This window comes from Lissotriton vulgaris, chromosome 6, assembly GCF_964263255.1.
Source record: "Lissotriton vulgaris chromosome 6, aLisVul1.2, whole genome shotgun sequence".
NCBI lineage: Eukaryota > Metazoa > Chordata > Amphibia > Caudata > Salamandridae > Lissotriton > Lissotriton vulgaris.
The window spans coordinates 1,356,702,777-1,356,724,701 of NC_141694.1; the positions used below are offsets into that span (position 1 = coordinate 1,356,702,777).

A 21,925-nucleotide genomic window follows, 5' to 3' on the forward strand; every position below is an offset into this window, starting at 1 on the left:
GGGCTCGTGGGGCCTTGGAGGCCCCCATCATTATACAGTTAAGCCCCGGGGGACTGTGTGCCCCCGCTATAATACATACTTTGCCCTGGGTGTGGCGGTCCCGGGGCAGTGTGGGGGGGGATTGGGCCCCCCACACTTTATTTGTATAAAGCCCCCCATTAAAGCGCGGGAGCCGCGCTTTGTTTTTTTGGGGGGATCGGCAGGGTACGCGTACCCTACGCGCATCCCGCGATAAAAAAAAAAGTATACTTGTTTGGCCTTGGGAGTCCTTGTGGGACCCCCTAAGCAGGCGTAGGGGGCCAGGGTGTTTCTAGCCAGCCCTCTTTTCTTGTTTTCGCGTTTCTTTTTCTGTTTTCTTGTACCTCGGTTCTACCGATGCACAAGATGGCTGCCAACACTTCCTGCTTTGGAGTGTTGACAGCCAATTAGCATAAAGCTTGTGCTCGGGAGGGTACGCGTACCATACGCGTACGGTACTTCGTCTATAGATATATCTATGATTTTACTTTTGATTTTCTCAAGAACTACTGAACGGATTTACACCATTTAACAAAAAGCGTGATCTGCGAACCAAATATCTTTTGCCAAATTTGGTATAATTCCGTTCAGCAGTTCGGGCTGTAGCCGTGTCTGAAGGTCCCTATAGAAAATTGCATGCGGAAAACACGTTTTGGGACCCCCCTTTTTTCTCAGCCCCCACTTGACAAATCACCCCGAAACTTTCAGGATAGGAGCGAAACGCCCCATCTTCTTGGAGAATTTTGCGAAGATTCGTCGATTAGCGCCAAAGCTATTCCAAATAGAATGTTGCGGATTTCCTATGGAAACTAGGTCCTAACTATAACTACCTACTGGCAACCGCCAATAGGAGATATATATATATATATATATATATATATATATATCCTACTGGCGGTCGCCAGTAGGTAGTTATAGTTAGGATTTTTTTCAATGCAAAATCTCAAAATTCTATTTGGAATAACTTTGGCGCCGGTTGACGAATCTGCCTGAAAATTTCCTCAAAATGGCCTCGTCGAGCTCCGGTCCTTCCCTGAAAGTTTGGGGGGATGCGTCAAGCGGGGGCCGAGATAAAAGGGGGGTCCCAAAACGCGTTTTCCCCATGTTAATTTCCATAGGGCGGTCGAATGGATTTACACCAAACTTGGCAAAATTGTAGGGACTGGTAGCCGATGTGCCTTTGCTATGTCTCAAGATATGTGCTCCAGTGGATTTTGAGTAATTTAGGTTAAAAAAAAATATATATCTATAGGTGCGCCCCGGTACGCGCACCGGGGAGCGCCCCGGGCGTGCTACGCGACTTGCGCATGGAAAGCTGATTGGCTCACGGGTGTCTGTAAACATTCGAAACAGTCCGGAGCGGCCGCCATCTTGTGTCTCGGTAGATCCAGACACAAGAGGTGGCATAAAAAAAAGGGGGAAATGACTATAAGGGACAGGGTAGACCCCCCCTGACCCCCTAGGTTTGATGTGGGGGCGATAATAGGGTCCCGCGGGGCATTTAAAAAAAAAAAACGATTTGCGCGGGGGGAGCGCCCGGTACGCGCACCGGGGAGCGAAGCATGGGGAAAATCCAGGGCCTTATTTATGAAGGCCTTGCAACAGTTTTGCGCCGCCGGTGCGTCACTTTTTGTGACGCACCAGCGGTGTAAAAAATGCGCCTCGTTGCGCCATATTTCAAAAGTGACGCATCTAGGTAGATGCGTCACACAAAAAACAGGTCTTTCAGTCACAAAAGTGAAAGAAGAAGTGAAGGAAGGAAATGGGTGGGGATTTCATTCTATGTAAAAAAAAACTGTTAGCAACCAATGAAAAGTGTTATTTTAAGGTCACATGACTTGACGCGCTGACGCTGCGCGCACCGGAGTGCTTCCGGGTGCGCATACGCGGCGCGAACATAGGCGCTTCCGGGGACGCACACGCGGCTCGAACGTAGGCGCATACGCGGCATGAACGTAGGCGCTTCCGGGGCGCATACACGGCGCGAACGTAGGCGCTTCCGGGGCGCTTACGCGGCGCGCCGAAGTGACGTTTTGATAGTTTCACGGAAATGCAAAATCATTTTCATTTCCTTATTAAAAAAAATGGCTTTTATATGTATGGTACTAAATGTCTTGCGTTATTTACTTTTCATTCATATTTTTTTTCACGAACGAAAGTAGCGCTCTGGGTGCGCTTTCCGGAGAGCTTACCGGAGCGCGCACCCAGAGCGCCCCAGGAAAAAATGATTAAAAAAAAATAATAATAATAATAATTAATACTTACACAAAACAGCAAATAAAAAAAAATCATAGGTTAGAAACTCGATATAGAAAGGAATTAGCATTTAAAAAACCTATGAAATTCACAGAAAAAAACATAGGTTTCACACCAGTTATAGTTAGGAATTAGCATTTAAAAAACCTATTAAATTCACTGAAAAAACCATAGGTTTCACACCAGTTATAGTTAGCTGGAAATTTTACTGACATAAAACCATTGAAATTCCCACGTTATAGTTAGTTGGACTCACTATAACTTGCGCGCCTGCAATGCACTGCTGATGACGTCACATATTACATCACTCATGACATGGTCAGTGACATCACTCATGACATTACTGATGACACCATCCTTGTGACAGAGTGACAGACCTCCTTTCAGTGTAATGTAAGCCTTGAAACACATATTCAAAAATAGAAATTAACATTTTCAAAAGAATGGAGATACCCATACCAGTTACAACAAACAATTCAGTAATTCCACCATCTATATACACATCCACTCATTCACCAACAGTTCTATATAGTCACTCATACATATACTCACTCATTATATGTAGTGATACACCTATACATCCTGTTACACACCGACAGTCATCCAAAAGTTACTCACACACATATTCACCCATGCAAAAAAACTATTGAACATCCAATTATTTGCATATACAGCTATACACACACTACCACTTTACTTCTAAGGAAACTTACACATACTTACTCTCTTAAACAATCACTTATAGAAACACATACTTATTAAAACAGGAACTCTTACAATCTCTCACTCTCACATATACTCACTTATGTATATCAATACTCACATATACTAGATTAAAACATATGTCGTTACTGAAAAAGACAATAGTGAGAGAGTCGTTTACTTACTAACATACACATATACACACTCATCCATCCATACAGTCCTGTACATATGCTGTCTTCAAAACAAATACAAACAGTGAGTCAGTCACCAACCCATACAACCACTTATACACAAAGTGAAACACTGATACATACATTTCAATATTTAAAAGTTACTTGCTAATATATGTATTCACTAAGATACACTTAATGAGGTAGTTAACCAATCAATTCTTTTAAAAACAAACATCCATTTACACACTTATTTAACCATTTATTCTTCCATCGTCCTTTACAAATACATATATAAAACATATATGTTTTTCAGAAAGACACACATTCACTGGATGGTGTCATCAGTGATGTCATGAGTGATGTCACTGGCCATGTCATGAGTGATGTAATATGTGACGTCATCAGCAGTGCATTGCAGGCGCGCAAGTTATAGTGAGTCCAACTAACTATAACGTGGGAATTTCAATGGTTTTATGTCAGTAAAATTTCCAGCTAACTATAACTGGTGTGAAACCTATGGTTTTTTCAGTGAATTTAATAGGTTTTTTAAATGCTAATTCCTAACTATAACTGGTGTGAAACCTATGGTTTTTTCAGTGAATATATACATATATATTTATATATATATATTGAACTTTGTCTGCCGTCCCCTGTAATACTCGCCAGCAGCACTGTCTTCTGGGAGTTGAAGTTTCATTTATGCCACAATGGTTGAAGTAACATGTGACTTGGGGGCGGGACTCTACTTACCTTCCAATGAGGGTGGTACTGGACATTTTTAAAGATGCAGGTGGGGCCATCACGCGTCAGCAACAGCAACCGAAGAAGGCTTACTGCCGAAATGCATTTTGCTATGCTGTCTACCATTAAAACGGCTCCTGCAAAGTTCCCCTGTGTGGCCTCTTCTCCTTCCTTATCTGCGAGGAGTGTTGCTTTTTTTATGTACATGTAGCATTACTAATTGGTTTGAGTATTTGTTATTTTTTATTGTTTTTATTGACATTTAGAAAGAAATACAGAGGTACAATAATTTCATCATTTGAAACAATAATATTCAGAATAAGTAAAGCAAACAGGGAAATATAGGAATGATAAGGGGAGTAGGAGGAGGGGGGAAGGAGAAAAGACCCGCGATAGGGATCGTAACATGACAGCTGAAAGGTAATAGTGTTCATTCAATTGCATAACTTAAAATGGCAAATGAGGCGAATCATCAAAGTGCATCATATTTCAGACAGCAGAACCGCCCACTAATAACAATCATCAAAGTGTTGGGAGCATGTAAAGAAATCATGAGTCATGTAGCGAAAGGGTGCGTCAGCCGAACATGATCCGTAAATTAAAAGATATCAATTGACAAGTGGGCTAGGTATCTCGTCAGGTGAGTTCGCATGCTGTGAGTGGTACGATATTTCGCTGGTGCGTATATAAACAAGCAGAGGTTCTCGTATGTCTTTGGGGTGTGACCGCAGGGCATTCATTCCCGGAAGTGGGAGAGTTGTTCAGTACAGTATATTGCATCTTGTAGCCAGACGTTCACTGTGGGCACCGGACGACTGCCCCAGTTCATGGCCACCCTACATTTAGCAAGGAGTAGCATAACCGTGAGTCTTCAGGCTTGTAGCTGGGATATCTTTAACATAGCCCAATAATCAGATCAAAGGGATACAATGAGCACGTTGTCCAGTTATTGACTGGATGGTTGAAAAAACTTCCTCCCAGAACTCCATGCCAGATGGAGGAAGGAGGCTTGTGTCACAGCACAACGGAGGCAGTTGGAGTCAGGGACTAGGTCTATCTTGAATAACTGAGCTGGGGTACGATATAAATGGTGCAAGAATTTTAAATGTATCAACCGCAGTTGATAGTTTGGTGAAAGAAGCTCCAGCTGCCCACAGCAGCATGACTACTGAGAATCTGTTAGGGAAACTTGTAACAAAATCTATTTCCCATTTATTTATTTTATTTTAATTTCTTATATAGCGCTGGAATCAATCCCGTAAGGGTATCTCCGCGCTTTGCCAGCTGTAGAATCATCAGGTAGTGTGACATAAGAGGTTAAGAGGACAGAAATGCTTCTTGATAAAGAAGGGTCTTTAACGTCTTTCTAAAAGACAGATGGTTGGTAGTCATTCTTACATCGGTGGGGAGCTTGTTCCATAAGACAGGTCCAACCGAGGAGAAAGCACGATCTCCTTGTCTGGATTTCTTTGTAGCAGGGGGTTTTAGAAGGGCTTGATTGCTTGAGCGGAGAGACCTGCTAGGCTGGTACAGCTCAAGGGATTGTGACAGGTATTTAGGACTTGCTCCATATAGGCACTTGTGGACCGTACAGCATATCTTAAAGTTGATGCGCTGCCGTATGGGGAGCCAATGTAGTTCTTCCAACAAGGGCTTAGAGGGAGTCCTGGCCGGTACACTCATGGCCAATCTTGCTGCTGTGTTCTGGAGTACCTGCAAACGACATACTGCATCTGCATTTGCTAATGTCAGCAGGCCGTTGCAGTAGTCCAGACGACTGGTGACCAAGGCCTGTACAAGTGTCTTCCTATAGGTGGCAGGGAGATACGGGAAGACCCGTCTAAGAAGGCCGATGGTGTGGAAGCACAACCCTGCGATGTAATTGGTGTGTTCCTTTAAGGTCAACTTTTGGTCCAACTTCACCCCTAGATTCTTAACATGAGGTTTGGATGTGGGTACTGGGCCCAGATCTATTGGCCACCAGTCTGGGGACCAGAGGAGACTCGCTTTGCCAAAGAGCATGACCTCTGTTTTTCCCACGTTACATTGGAGGCAATTCACTGCCATCCAATGTGACACTGCCCTCATACCCTCAACAAAGTTCTCCTTGACTTTGGGGCCAAGGGAGCTGAAAGGGTAGAGGAGCTGGGTGTCATCAGCGTAGGAAACCGGTATGAACCCATATTTCCGCACAATCTCAGCAAGGGGGGCCACATATACATTGAACAATGTAGGGCTAAGGCATGAGCCCTGTGGCACCCCCTTCGTGAGCACCCTTGAGATGGATCGAAAGGGGCCCAAGCTGATAGATTGTGATCTCCCGGAGAGGAAGCTCTCCAACCAAGATAACGCTAAGCCTCCAATTCCTACTCCCTGCAAACGGCTGAGAAGGATGTTATGGGACACGGTATCAAAGGCTGCGGACAGGTCCAACAGCACAAGATTCATGGAACCGCCTCTATCCTGTGACATTTTGATCTTATCTGTCACAGAAAGAAGGGCCGATTCAGTGCTGTGGTTGGTCCTGAACCCAGATTGAGATTGGTCCAGGCCCCCTGTCGCCTCGATGAAGCTGGAGAGGATGGTATTAACTTGTTTCTCTGCCAGTTTGCTGATGAAAGGAAGGAGAGAAATTGGGCGGAGGTTGGAGAGTTCTGACCAGGGCAAGGTGGAATTTTTGCGTATAGGGTTCACTACCGCTTCCTTCCAGGATTGTGGGAGTTGTCCCTCGGCAAAGGAGAGGTTCAGCAATTTCTGAATAGAGGGTCCTAATATCTCGTTCAGAGGGGAGATTAGCTTGGTGGGTATCAAATCAGTAGGAGAGCCGGTCTTCGCGTGCGGGCCCTTCGAGTCGCAACCAGAGAGGTATGCTGCATAGTGTTATACAGATGGGTGATTAATTAGAGAGAGGAGGTCGTGATGAGAATGTGTTCGAGTGCATGGAGTGTTGGTGGCTGGGCCGGGAAGGTGTCCTGAATGGTGGGGCAAGTGGCCCTGGTTTGATAGTACAAGAAGATGTCCATTGCAGTGGGGGGTGGTGATGTGTCAGCGGCGAAGAATTTCAAGAAGGTGTTCCCAGGGTACAGATCTGAAAATTAGGTGAGATTGTGTTGGCATGCCTACAGTATAGCTCCCTGTTCCTTCAACAGGGGGATCAGAGGGTTATGGTTTAAGGGTATTGGGGTGCATGAAGGCAAGTCAGTTTAGTCCATCTCCTAAGGCCGTCCGAGGCCCAGCGGACCCATGCCATGAGTCAAGTACGGACCGTAGTACGGTGGAGGACAAACAGTGCTGTAGATAGTGGCCATGGGGCTGCCAGATCTGTTTCTATGGGGTTAAAATGGTGTTGGGTGGTGGATCCAGTCATGTAAGAATTGTGCCTGGGTGCATAATGCGTAAAGTAACATGACAGGCGCGCCTAGGTTCTTCGGAGTGAGAGACAGGGTAAGTACATCCCTGGAGTTGTGGGGTTGTCTGTCAGCCCAGACTAATGTAACTAAATCAGATCATAAGCGACGCAGGAAATGGTCCGTGAGTAAGAGAGGGACATATAGAAATAAATGAAGAAATTTGGGGAGCACCACCATTTTGGCAATGGCTATCCGGCCAGCCAATGAGAGTGGCAATTTTTTTTTTATTTGATATTTTATTGAAACAAAAGCAAAGTCATCATCCAGGTGGAAATCTATATATTACAGAATATGCATAATGGGCATTACGTAAAGAACAGTACATCAAGAATCCTGACAACGTAGAGGTCCGGCCCTTGCAATGGCCATATCAGCTGTGGGGGAGCTACAGAGTTCACCCCTGTATACATTCCAATGTCCCCATTTCTTGTCCCATTTCTTAGGACACCCCTTGACCTTATATGCAGTTTTCTCAGCCAACATGCATTCGTCCATTGGAGCCACCCAACCCACCAAAAGAGGTCTCTGTGGGGTGCCCCATTGCATTGCTATTCTGCGTTTCACCAGCAGAAAGCCGAGGGCCACCCACTGAAGTTCCATCTCCGTGAGGTCTGTGGCGTCCCAAATGTTAAGGAGCCCTCCCTTAGGTGACAGAGGGACAGGTTTTCCCAGTGCATCCGTCATTTTTCGGGCCGCCCTCTCCCACAGGTGTTGGATTATGGGGCAGTCCCACAGGATATGATAAAAGGAGCCCGTGAGGCCGAAACCTCGGACGCATACATCATCCGTGCGGCTACCTATCCTAGCCAGGAGGGGAGCGGACATATAGGTTCTATGTAAGACTTTCAGCTGGATCAGTCTGAAACGGTGGTTGATCGCCGTTTCCCTGGGGGACATCAGTGCCGACTGCCACTCGTCGTCCTCTAGGTGTCCGACGTCACCCTGCCATTTATCTCTCAAGGTCTGGAAGGAGTCAGGCATATTAGTGCATAGTTTGCGATAGGTGCACGATATCGTCTTTGTCTGGAGGGGCTCTGAGAGCAGTCTATCCTCAAGAGGTGAGGTCTCCGGAAGGGAGGAAAGATTGGGTACATTAGTAAGGATGGCATGCTTAATTTGAAGGTAGCAGAAGGCCTCGCCCTGGGTAAGAGCGTACTTCTGTTGGAGGTCAGTGAAGGTCAGCAATTTACCTTTATGGATCATGTCCCCCAGAGTGGATATGACGATCCTGTCCCACTTATCAAAACTCTGATGATGACAAAGGGAGCCGAGATTTTGTGAAGCCCAAAGCCTTTGTGTGGCCTTTGTGAAGATGTCGGACCATCCTAAACTTTTATTGGCGCAGTGCCAAATCGCTATTGTTTGTGTCATGGGCCCCACATTCCGACTGCGGGGAAGTTTCTATATAGGGCTCCTAGGTAACCCTCCCGTCCCGTTTGATACCGCTCTAGGTGAAAAGCTGGGTTAGTAGGTGGGCCATGGAGCCAAGAAGTAGTGGCCACCAATTGGGAGGCCCAGTAGTAGAGGCGTATATTCGGCAAGGCAATGCCTCCATCGTACCACCCTTGCGTAAGTTTATGAAGAACAATGCGGGGAGCCTTACCATCCTACAAGAGGAGAAGTAGGTCTCTCTCTAGCGTGTGAAAGTAAGAATCGGCAATAGGGAACGGGCAATTCTGTAAGACATAGATAAATATTGTGGGAGTGCCAGCATTTTAGAGAGAGCCGCCCTGCCCGGGAGGGACAGAGACAACGAACGCCAGTGAGATATATCATTGTGGAGTCTTGTGGAGTCTTTGCAGTGGGCCCTTTAGGTTTCGAGAGAGTGGCAATTTTAACCAGATAGGGATTCTGTCCTCTAGCCACTTGATCGCGCAACCTTGATTGGCTGTCACCTCTCGACTAAGTCCTATACCCGGACTGGTACAATTTTCCACTGCAGGGGATAGTCTGTGTGGAAGGGGTGTGTATTGTCAGTGAGGGGAAAAGTATAGATTTAGTTCAGTTTATATGTATGCAGAAGAAGCTGCCAAAGCGAATCGCATCCCGTGTGATTGGTGCGAGGTTTTCACCAGGGTTGCAAATGTATAGTGTGATTTCATCAGCGTACATTGAAACTATCAGTCCCCTCGATGTGAAACCTATGCTTCGATTTATGTGATGTTGCCTGAGTCTCGCAGCGAGGGGTTCCATATTAAATCCGGAATGATCTGGTCTCACTATGTCCAATAGTAGGCGCGAGAGGCGGTTCACCGGAATTTTGGCAAACATCTTATTGTCTATGTTAATCATCGATAACAGTACGTAGGACTCAGACTTGTCCGACTTTTGGAGTGCATAGACGACTTCCTCTCTGAGCATAGTGGTAAGTCCGACAAGCTCAAGTGCCTTGTCTCCTGGGAGTGAATTAATTGTCTGCACAATTTCTTCTACCATGATAGGGCAGTCAAGGTATTCATTTCCTAGTGTGCTCTGTCGAGCCAGAGCAGCTGGATTGTATCCAAGTACTCTGTTATGGTAGCCTGATTGTGTACTGGGTGGCAGTGTATAACTTAGCATAGAATGTGTACATCATAGTCAGGAGGCCCATAGGGGTTTCCTGAAGTGTGGAATTTCTTAGATTATTTGTTGTTACTTAATGGCATTATGCTTTAGGGGTTCTAATTTACTGATATAAATACAGTGAGGTCATGGTTTTCATGGCTGTTGTGCGAGATATGGATTGCAGAGCTTTCCATAACTGGTAACGTTCAATGGTTTTGTCTTACAGTTGCTACTTATTAACTAACACTGTGCATTTGGGCAACATAAGCATCAAAACTATGGGAGACTGAGTCCACTCACACTATCAGAATATGGTGGCCTAATTCCAGGCTAGCTCATAGTTTGCCATCTGGACCTCCAAACCTTACAAGGTATTGGATGGTGTCAGCAAACTCAGAACATCATTTTTTTTTTGGTTTTTAAAAAGAAGACACATTAAACAGCCCAGGGGGGCATTGCAAATGACCAAGAGGTGCAAACGAAATCCAGTGCGGCTAACCCCACTTCTTACAGTCTTAAGGCCCATCATCCTCATCGAGTATTAACCCCTTCCCAGCGAATTCCGCCGCAGCACGTGGTGGGGGCTAGGGGATGAGCTCGGCGCTTCCGTGCTCATGACGGAACCATGCCGTCATGAGTCACGGGCGGTGTGTGCTCATGACGGCGTGGTTCCGTCATCACCACGCGCGCTCATCAATTTACCCGCACAGGCATGGAATCAGTGCTCCGTGGGCAGAGGGGCCGCAGCAATATGGAACCACACCGTCCTGAGCACGCACCGCCTGTGGCTCATGAGGGCGTGGTTCCGACATGAGCACTCAAGGGGTTAATTTCCCCTGTCGGGTAGACAACTTGTACGCTCTTCCATCACCCCGCCTCCCTCCTCGTGCTTACCATAGTATGTAACTCAGCGCGCCCCATCATAAAGAGCGTCTCATCAGGGTTCTTTGTATCAGGATCACCCAGCCCCCCCCCCCCCCCGCCCCACCAACTCCCTGTAAAAACTCCCGCCACCCCCAGGCATGCCGCTGTCTCATTGAAATTCCCATTCATGCACATCAGATGAATCCACCCTGCTCCATGCCCCCCATGCCCTGAAACCCTGGGAATAATATCATGATAAGGAGTAAAAGAAGCCCTCAGCGAGCCCTTCCCAGGCCCTGCACCTATCTCAGGATTGTCAAGAACCTCCAAGCTCAGTCGCCCAGTGCAGCGCTCCGCTCTTCAAGTGTACTATGGCATCCTCGCTCAGGTGTTTCACTAGATCCACCAATGCCACCCATGCAAGCGCCATTTCCATCATCTTTTCATTCCCAGTATGCTTAGCCATATGTAGTCTGCAGTTCCCCTCACTCTCCGCCCATTTCACTAGTTCCCTATAACATTGCAGCAGGTTGGGGACATTTTTCTCTTTCCAATGAGTGGTGAGCTCCCTCTTTGCCAACACCAACCCCAGATCAATGAACTTACTAGTAACTTTGATCTTGGCAGTGTGTGGGAACCAATGTAACCAGCAACATCCAGGTGTCAAGGCTATCTCTCTCTCCGTCACGGTCCCCAGTTCAGCCGTCACCCCTCTCCAATACTCTCCCAAATGTGGACATTCCCGAAACATGTGAAGAAACCGAGCTCCCTCCAGGTTACACCTCGGGCAGGTGGACGAGACCCCAAAATAATCATTAATCTTGCCTGGGGTTAAATATGCCCTATGTAATACATAGAGGTGAATTAACTGAAAGCGCACATTCCTAGTGCTCTTCCAAGCCCGTTCTACGAGCTCTCCCCATGGTTTCTTCCCAATGGCCTCACCCAAGCCTGCTTCCCATTTAAGGCATAAGGCTGTCCAGGGTTGTCGCAAGACTTGAGCGATCTGCCTATAGAGGCAAGTAACTGCTTTAAAAGCCCCTGTTGCCATCACTATATATTGGTAGGCCAAAAACGTATTCGGTTCCACCATCCCCTCTCGCCAGTGCTTTCTAATGGATGCTGTCAGAGCGGCATGGAAAAGGAAGTCACCCCGTGGAAGGTCATGTCGCTCCATTAGATCATTAAAGGGGAGTAGGTTGCTATCTTCAAACAAATCTCCAATAGTAATGATCCCTGTGTCCTCCCACAGGCGCAACTTGCTCTAATCGCCCCGTGGGGCAGCAACTCACACATCCGTAATGGAATCTCGGGCGCATAAGGAGTTCGTATCTGCGCCCGTCTAGCCAGGCGGTTCCAGCACTGCTGCACCGTTTGCAAGTCAGGGGTAATTGGTCTACCTCTCAGAGGCAATTGCAGCAATACCCGGCACAGCAGATTCAAACTTGGGTCTGGTCCACCCAGGTTTTTCGCCTGCCGGAGTCGTCTCGCCACCCACTTTGTGAACCATTGGAGCTGTGCTGCGTGATAATAGGTCTCATGGTCAGGTAAAGCAAAGCCCCCTTCCGCCCTAGGTCTCTGCTTAGTGACATGGGCCACTCTCCACCTCCTGTTATCCCATAAGAACCCAGTAATCAATGCGTTGAGCTGTGCAAAGGTCTTGTGCGGGATCCAAATGGAGAGCGTCCCAAAGAAATAGAGAAGCCTGGGTAATGCAACTATCTTCACCAGTGCAACTCTACCTCCTACAGACAGTGGGAGAGTCACCCAAAATTCAAAGCAGCTCTTAACACTGCGCACCGCCCGCCCTATGTTACCCTCCAGAAGATCCACAGGATCGTGGTAAATCCGGGTCCCTAGATAAGGCAAGCATTTAGTCTCCCACGGAACCCCATCCGCGCTCTGCCTAACCATCTCTACCAGGGCTGGCAAGATACAGGCACGATTTGGTTGAGTTCACACGGAGCCCTGCAATCCTCCCTAACGTGCCTAGCAATTCCTTTGCTCCCTGGAGCGCATTTACCGAATTGGCCAGGAACAAAGCAGGTCATCTGCATAGAGCGCTATATGCTGCAATTGCCCCTCCACTAGAAGCCCTTGATAGTACCGACCCGTCCTGGCAGGGACAGCCAGAGGCTTCATCGCCAGGGCAAACAACAAAGGGGACAGCGGGCATCCCTGCCTTGTCCCACCTTACAAGCATTGGAAATCAGTCCCTCATTCTGGCTCTGGCAGTGGAATTATTATACAAGATCGCCGTCCATTCTACAAAGCGGTTCCCCAAGCTGAACGCCCTCAGGACTTTAAAAAGGTACGGCCATCCATGCTATCAAAGGTCTTCTCAGTAGCGACCGTAAAGTTACAGGCGTCTGTCTTGCAATAAGTATCCGCCCCCAGATTACGCTAGAGTTTACGAATGTTCCTCGCTGTGTCCCGAGACAGACTAAATTCGGCCTGGTCCTGGTGAATTAAGGTCGGCACATGGGTCAGCAATCGACTAGCTAATACACAACTCAGTATCTTGTAATCCAAGTTGAGCAGGGCAAGTGGCCTGTAGGGGGTTCAATCCCAGGCAGGTTTGCCCGGTTTCAGAAGGGGAACAATCACCACCTCTCTCGTGGAGGCAGGGAGGGAACCACAACAATCCATCAAAATGCTCCTCTGCCTAAACATCTACACTATTGTACATAACTGCTGTAGCATTGCCTTCATTTGTTTTCCATTATTTTCACGTTCAGTTTAAGACAAGATGTATTTGCCTATTTCCAGAACAGTTGTTTACTTTGATACATTGTGTCTTTTTTGTAGGCCGCGGACTACTTTCGAGGTTTTAAACAAGATCAATGAAGGATGGACGTCCCTTTCCAAGTATTATCAGGGCTGCTACAGAAAAGCGTAATTCGCCCTCTTGTAGTGAAATCTGCTGTCTGTTCTGGCTGCTAAAGATGGACAAAGTCTGTTGTACGCTTGCTGGATACTGCACATAGAGAATGTCGTCACAGCAGCACACAATTATGAGAATACGCGGAAGCACTGTGAAAATTATTGCACCTGTAACTTCTAATAACCCGCCATCAAATCCGAGAAGATCGAGAGCTGAAGCTCTTCCTAGTATCGCCGGGGTACCTTTGGGGGTCCTAAACAGTAGGGCGTCCGACAGCATGCCTGCCAAGAAAACAACTACGAGTGTTCCCATCAGAAAGACTCGTATCAGTGTATCCACTCAGGTAAAAACGTGCATTATAATCTTCGCCTGTAACTTGTTCCTCCAATAAAAATGTTCGCTTTTACCTTACTAGTTTCAAGATGAAAACTTGTGGTGCACGTTTTAGAATTAGAATTGTTGTATGTGGGTTCCTGATTGGCTGTCAGTTTTATTGAATTCTTCATTTTAGCCTAAAGTCATTTTTTCTATGGAAACTCCAAGATAGACGTGCTTAGGCTCTGTTTGTATTTGCTCCTTACAAATCCAGCTGCATTTTTGGGTGGCTTGAGTATTGCCGGCAAAAGCACTTAACGGCTAAATTCACCTGTATGGCTGCAATCAGCTTCTGCCCTTGATAAACCGATTGATTATTTAATTTTGAATTGTTTTTAAGACGCAAAATACATTACACAACATAATTGTGATTTACAATATTTACATTAATGTGCTCTCATCTTTTGACACCATTCAAATGTATTTTATTTTGAATACAACTCGAACTGGTGAGGAAAATGAGTGTCTAGACATGCCACAGAGAAGCCAATTGAATAAAAGAGTAGGATAAAAGAGGGGGAGATAGAGAAATAAAACAAAATCTGATAAAGAGCCGGGATAGTGTGGAAACCAACATTGCGTGCAGAGTTTTACGTTTCTACATCCTCTATAGTTATGTGTGTGGTGTTCTCTACACCTAGAGACTCTGCAGTTGGGCGGAGAACTTTGCACACATAAGTATAGCGAGTGCTGAGTTGTAAAAGTTAACATGTAGTGTGAACTGCATTTTTGTTGTACTACAAAACATACTACAAAGTGCAGTTTGAAGGTCAGATCCTTGGTGTCTGTGTATTTAGATTGAGTTCAAGGTGGGGCCCTCCTCCCTTGATGTTGTATTCCAGCTAACTTTTTGGCCTTGTTTGGCCTACCATGCCCACACTTCGGTACTTGCTGCAAGGCTGAGTCCTCTCAGAATCTGATCCAAAGGTACATTACATCTCGTGGTGGAGTGGTGGAGCTATGGTCACTTCATTTGTGCAAGTACTAACCCCAAATCATGACCCTCCCTGAGCCCTAAGAGGCTCAGGGGACCCCAACCCCGGGGCCAAATACTTTACTATTTAAGGAGGGGGGCAAGTGGCACACCTCCCAAAGCCCAAATGGCCCCCTGAGACGCTATCCCCCAAAGACACATTATAATTAAGGGAAAGGGGTGTGGCTCCCTCCCTGAGGCATATAAGACCTTGGGGACCACTTCTCCCTGGTACCAAATCCAACATTTTAGGGAAGGGGTGCCCAGCCAACCTCACATGCCTTAATAGGTCATGTGGACTCCACCCCCCAGGGCTAAAACGTATTTAGAAGGAGAAGGGGCACACAGCCCCCTCCCTGAGCCTTATTAGTCCCCTTAAAATGTGGCCACAAGGAGGCTCAGGGAGAGGGGCTGCCACCCCAACTCCCATTAATGATGTAATTCAAACCCAGACATGGGGTCCCTGGAACCTTATCAGGATGGAGGAGGAGGGGCGTGTGGATCCCTCCCCAAGCCAGAGGTCCTCGTGGCCTAAAAATGCTCAGGGGGAGCTGTGTGCCCCCTCCCCTTATAAATGGGATTCTGCCATGGGGGATGGGTCCATGGGGTCTATTAAGGCTTGATGAGAAGGCTGCGAGCCCACCTACCCTTATAAATGGGATTTGGCCCTAGGGGGCTACGCCTCCTTATTAAAATATGGCCGCAGTGGATGGGTTCCCTGGGGCCCATTTGGGCTCAGGGAGGTGGACCACCTGCCCCCCCCCACCTCAAATAGTAAGGTATTTGGCCCTGGTGGACTGCAGGCTCCAGTGCCTCTTAAGGCTCAGGAAGGGAAGCCAAGCGCCCCTACCCCATAACTAAAGTATGCCCAAGGGGATGGGATTCCCAGGGACCATTTGGGTTGGGGGAGGGGGACAGTCACCCTCTCCCCTAATGTTCATGTATTTAGCCTTGGGGGATGGTTTCCCCACTGCCTCTAAAGGCTCGGGACGAGGACCACACACCTCCTCCTCTAATAATGTTTTTTGACCACAGGAATGCAGTCCCCGGCCAATAGTGGCTTGGGGAGGAGGGCTGGGTGCATTTACCTTCTCTTTTTCAAAAACAAGGGCCCACAGCCAGTAGTGGTTTGGCGAGGGGGCCCTGGGGCCAACTCCACACGCTCATCATCATGAGAGGAGTTGGCCGCAGGATCTGACAGCAGGCAAGGCTGTGCAACCAACAGAGTTTGCTTTACTTATGGTAATAAAATATTACTTTACGTTAAAGCAAACTGGAAATTCACCAAAAAAACACAAATGTTTAAGTGGCGTTATAGTTAGGTGGATGTATCAGTCATATCATAAATGATGTCATAGAACATGTCATGAATGATGAGTATGTGAGGTCATAAGCAGTTCATGGTGGGGTGCAAGTTATAGTTAGCTCTGCTAACTATAGCTGGTCAATTTCTGTGTTTTTTTAAAGTTCAAAATGTTAATGTTGTCACTGACAAATTCACCTAACTATAAGGTTACTTTAACAATTGTTTTTTTCAGTGAATTTCTAAGGTTTAAAAAAAATTAAAAACAGATATTTTTATCACACTTAACTATGATGTTCTGTTAACCTTTGTTTTTCCAGTGAAAAAAAAACATATATATATATATTCACTGACAAAACCATAGGTTTTAAACCCGTTATAGTTAGGAAGTAGCATTCAAAAAACCTATGAAATTCACAGAAAAAACCAAAGGTTTTACACACGTTATAGTTAGGACGTAGCATTTACAAAACCTATTAAATTCACTGAAAAAACCATAGGTTTGACACATGTTATAGTTAACTGAACATTTTACTCATATAAAACCAATGAAATACCCCCGTTATAGTTACTTCAGCTAACTATAACTCGCGCGCCCGCAATGCACTGCTGATGACGTCACATATTACATCACTCATGCTTTGAACATTTTATCTTCTATTTTTAAATGTGTGTATCAAAGGTTATATTACGCTGAGAGGAGGTCTACCACTCTTTTACAAGGATGATGTCATCAGTGATTTCATCAGTGATGTTATTTCAGATATCATCAGTGATGTCATGAGTGATGTCACTGACCATGTCATGAGTGATATAATATGTGACATCATCAGCAGTGCATTGCGGGCGGGCGAGTTATAGTTAGCTGAAGTAACTATAACGGGGGAATTTCATTGGTTTTATATGAGTAAAATGTCCAGTTAACTATAACATCACCCAGAAGGCCTTTGGCCACGCCTACCATAGCAGGGGATGTTATTACCATGTGCTCTTCACTAAGCGCCTACAGCTGGCACTTGCCTTCTACGCCACTGAAGAAAGGAACAGGAGTTTCTGAAACGCGTCTGGCGTTTTAATCTTTTTTTATGAAAGTTGCGTGAACAAACCTGCTGGCAGGCTGTTACTTGAACAATAAAGGAGGATGTTGAAAGTTACCTTCGTGAGGCTTCTTCTCTACTTGGGTTCTGCAATTGGTTGGATATATATATATATATATGGCAAAATGAAACCCCTCATTTTGTTCCTTTTCAAATTAAATGTATTAAGTGTTACCACTTTATTCCAATCAAGATGACTTCAGGTGTGCCATACTTTTGTCATAAGTAAGACTGTTAGCGTTCTAGTTGTTCTTTAGAACACTCTGGGACATTCTGTCATTGGGCTTTAGTTGGGCTACATCTGGCTGATATTTAGGCTACATTTGGGCTCTTTTGTCTCTGGTGGCCATCTCGGGAGACTGCATATCAGAATTTTTTTAATTAAATATAAGAGGATTTGAGAAGTCACTCAAAATGTGCCCTAATTTTTCTTTCTTCAGCACTAATCATAATTTCTATGGCAAAATGAACCCCCTCATTTTGTTCCTTTGCATATTAAATGTTTTAAGTGTTAACACTTTATTCCAATCAAGATGACTTCAGGTGTGCCATACTTTTGTCATAAGTAAGACTGTTAGCGCTCTAGTTGTTCTTTAGAACACTCTGGGACATTCTGTCATTGGGCTATAGTTGGGCTACATCTGGCTGATATTTGGGCTACATTTGTTTTTTTTGTCTCTGGTGGCCATCTTTGGGCTACATTGGGCTACATTTGGGCTCTAACATATATATAGCCCAATGTAGCCCAATATATATTTTTTCAAAGTTCATTTTCTCAGCAACTACTGAACAGATTTACACCATTCAAAGAAAAGCGTAATCTGCGAGCCGGACTCTACCTTTCTACCAAATTTCTTATAAATCCATTCAGCCGTTCGAGCTGTAGCCGTGTCTAAACGTCCTATGGAAAATAACATGGGGAAAACACGTTTTGGGACCCCCCTTTTATCTCAGCCCCCACTTGACGAATCCCCCCCAAACTTTCAGGGAAGGAGCGGAGCAGACCATCTTCTTTGAGAAATTTGCAAAGATTCGTCCACCGGTGCCAAAGTTATTCTCAATAGAATGTTGCGGATTTCCTATGGAAACTAGGTCCTAACTACTGTCTTTGGGCTATAGTTGGGCTACATCTGGCTGATATTTGGGCTACATTTGGGCTCTTTTGTCTCTGGTGGCCATCTCGGGAGACTGCATATCAGAATTTTTTTAATTAAATATAAGAGGATTTGAGAAGTCACTCAAAATGTGCCCTAATTTTTCTTTCTTCAGCACTAATCATAATTTCTATGGCAAAATGAACCCCCTCATTTTGTTCCTTTGCAAATTAAATGTTTTAAGTGTTAACACTTTATTCCAATCAAGATGACTTCAGGTGTGCCATACTTTTGTCATAAGTAGGACTGTTAGCGCTCTAGTTGTTCTTTAGAACACTCTGGGACATTCTGTCATTGGGCTATAGTTGGGCTACATCTGGCTGATATTTGGGATACATTTGTTTTTTTTTGTCTCTGGTAGCCATCTTTGGGCTACATTGGGCTACATTGGGCTCTAACATATATATAGCCCAATATATATTTTTTCAAAGTCAATTTTCTCAGCAACTACTGAACAGATTTACACCATTCAAAGAAAAGTGTAATCTGCGAGCCGGACTCTACCTTTCTACCAAATTTCTTATAAATCCATTCAGCCGTTCGAGCTGTAGCCGTGTCTAAACGTCCTATGGAAAATAACATGGGGAAAACACGTTTTGGGACCCCCCTTTTATCTCAGCCCCCACATGACGAATCCCCCCCAAACTTTCAGGGAAGGAGCGGAGCGGAGCAGGCCATCTTCTTTGAGAAATTCGCAAAGATTCGTCCACCGGCGCCAAAGTTATTCTCAATAGAATGTTGCGGATTTCCTATGGAAACTAGGTCCTAACTATAACTACCTACTGGCGACTGCCAGTAGGAGATATATATATATATATATATATCCACACATTACAAAGTTGCCCTTGTGAAGACGCCAAACACTCTGGGGAGCTTTCACCTTTCTTTATTAAGGATCGCTGGTTGGTTGCAAGTGCCTCCTCTCACCATGAGAAAGCCTGACGCGTTTCGAACGGCAATCGTTCTTTTTCAAAGGCTCCATTGTCCGTTCACCTGCAAGCCTGTGTTATTAAGTGTTCGCATCACAGCTTGAGCCGCGCCCCGAGGGGCGTCGGCACAGCAAGTGCCTCTGGTCCTTGTAGTTTCTCCAGTGAGTGCTGCAGGCGAAGGTAATGTCAGTGTTGCCCAAGTGGGTTGGGGATGAGGCGACACGAAGCAGCAACTTGCTTTTACAAGTCCTTAACTCTGGAACTCCCCAGTTCAAGTAACAGTAACCCATGAAAGTCACTGCTAGAACCGCCGTGGCAGTGGGGCGTCTTCGCGACCGGGCTGGCTGCTAAAATCCACACATTACAAAGTTGCCCTTGTGAAGACGCCAAACACTCTGGGGAGCTTTCACCTTTCTTTATTAAGGATCGCTGGTTGGTTGCAAGTGCCTCCTCTCACCATGAGAAAGCCTGACGCGTTTCGAACGGCAATCGTTCTTTTTCAAAGGCTCCATTGTCCGTTCACCTGCAAGCCTGTGTTATTAAGTGTTCGCATCACAGCTTGAGCCCCGCCCCGAGGGGCGTCGGCACAGCAAGTGCCTCTGGTCCTTGTAGTTTCTCCAGTGAGTGCTGCAGGCGAAGGTAATGTCAGTGTTGCCCAAGTGGGTTGGGGATGAGGCGACACGAAGCAGCAACTTGCTTTTACAAGTCCTTAACTCTGGAACTCCCCAGTTCAAGTAACAGTAACCCATGAAAGTCACTGCTAGAACCGCCGTGGCAGTGGGGCGTCTTCGCCACCGGGCTGGCCGCTAAAATCCACACATTACAAAGTTGCCCTTGTGAAGACGCCAAACACTCTGGGGAGCTTTCACCTTTCTTTATTAAGGATCGCTGGTTGGTTGCAAGTGCCTCCTCTCACCATGAGAAAGCCTGACGCGTTTCGAACGGCAATCGTTCTTTTTCAAAGGCTCCATTGTCCGTTCACCTGCAAGCCTGTGTTATTAAGTGTTCGCATCACAGCTTGAGCCCCGCCCCGAGGGGCGTCGGCACAGCAAGTGCCTCTGGTCCTTGTAGTTTCTCCAGTGAGTGCTGCAGGCGAAGGTAATGTCAGTGTTGCCCAAGTGGGTTGGGGATGAGGCGACACGAAGCAGCAACTTGCTTTTACAAGTCCTTAACTCTGGAACTCCCCAGTTCAAGTAACAGTAACCCATGAAAGTCACTGCTAGAACCTCTGTGGCAGAGGGGCGTCTTCGCGACCGGGCTGGCCGCTAAAATCCACACATTACAAAGTTGCCCTTGTGAAGACGCCAAACACTCTGGGGAGCTTTCACCTTTCTTTATTAAGGATCGCTGGTTGGTTGCAAGTGCCTCCTCTCACCATGAGAAAGCCTGACGCGTTTCGAACGGCAATCGTTCTTTTTCAAAGGCTCCATTGTCCGTTCACCTGCAAGCCTGTGTTAAGTGTTCGCATCACAGCTTGAGCCCCGCCCCGAGGGGCGTCGGCACAGCAAGTGCCTCTGGTCCTTGTAGTTTCTCCAGTGAGTGCTGCAGGCGAAGGTAATGTCAGTGTTGCCCAAGTGGGTTGGGGATGAGGCGACACGAAGCAGCAACTTGCTTTTACAAGTACTTAACTCTGGAACTCCCCAGTTCAAGTAACAGTAACCCATGAAAGTCACTGCTAGAACCGCCGTGGCAGTGGGGCGTCTTCGCGACCGGGCTGGCCGCTAAAATCCACACATTACAAAGTTGCCCTTGTGAAGACGCCAAACACTCTGGGGAGCTTTCACCTTTCTTTATTAAGGATCGCTGGTTGGTTGCAAGTGCCTCCTCTCACCATGAGAAAGCCTGACGCGTTTCGAACGGCAATCGTTCTTTTTCAAAGGCTCCATTGTCCGTTCACCTGCAAGCCTGTGTTATTAAGTGTTCGCATCACAGCTTGAGCCCCGCCCCGAGGGGCGTCGGCACAGCAAGTGCCTCTGGTCCTTGTAGTAAAATAAATTAAAAAAAGGATGGTCATGGGAGGATGAGTTGGGTGCTAGGGATGAGACGGATTGGAATGCTGCTATGGCGTCTCCGAGAGAGGCTGGGGTATCGGCCAGGTTCAGGCTCGTACAGTTAAAAATACTACACAGAACGTATTATACAAGGACCACACTACACAAAATGCACAGGGCTGACTCCCCCCGTTGTCTTAGGGAATGTGGGGAGGATGGCACACTATTACACACACTATGGGGCTGCCCTCTCATCGCCAGATATTGGCAGCAGGTCATGCGCACGATCTCACAGGCCCTTGATACCTCCCTCACACCCGAGCCGCGCCTTTGTCTCCTAAATATATGGGAGGGCACTGATCTTACACTCAGACAACAGCAATGGGTTACTTTTGGCACAATGGTGGCGAAACGCGATGTGGCGCAGAGATGGGGGGTGGCGGAGCTACCTACTTTGGCGCTGTGGTGTAAAAACATGGACAAATTGATGTTGACTGAAAGAACTGTC

The 21,925-nt window shown here is 46.4% G+C and overlaps 1 protein-coding gene across 1 annotated transcript in view; it reads left to right on the plus strand.

Moving 5' to 3' along the window:
• Nucleotides 1-21,925, plus strand: part of LOC147708874 (uncharacterized) — a 166,060-nt gene that overhangs the window by 56,907 nt on the left and 87,228 nt on the right. Inside the window, exon 2 of the mRNA XM_086925405.1 lies at nucleotides 13,520-13,938. Within this exon, the coding sequence (XP_086781531.1) occupies nucleotides 13,702-13,938 (237 nt within the window). The 5' untranslated portion in view covers nucleotides 13,520-13,701. The remainder of the gene's footprint in view (nucleotides 1-13,519; nucleotides 13,939-21,925) is intronic.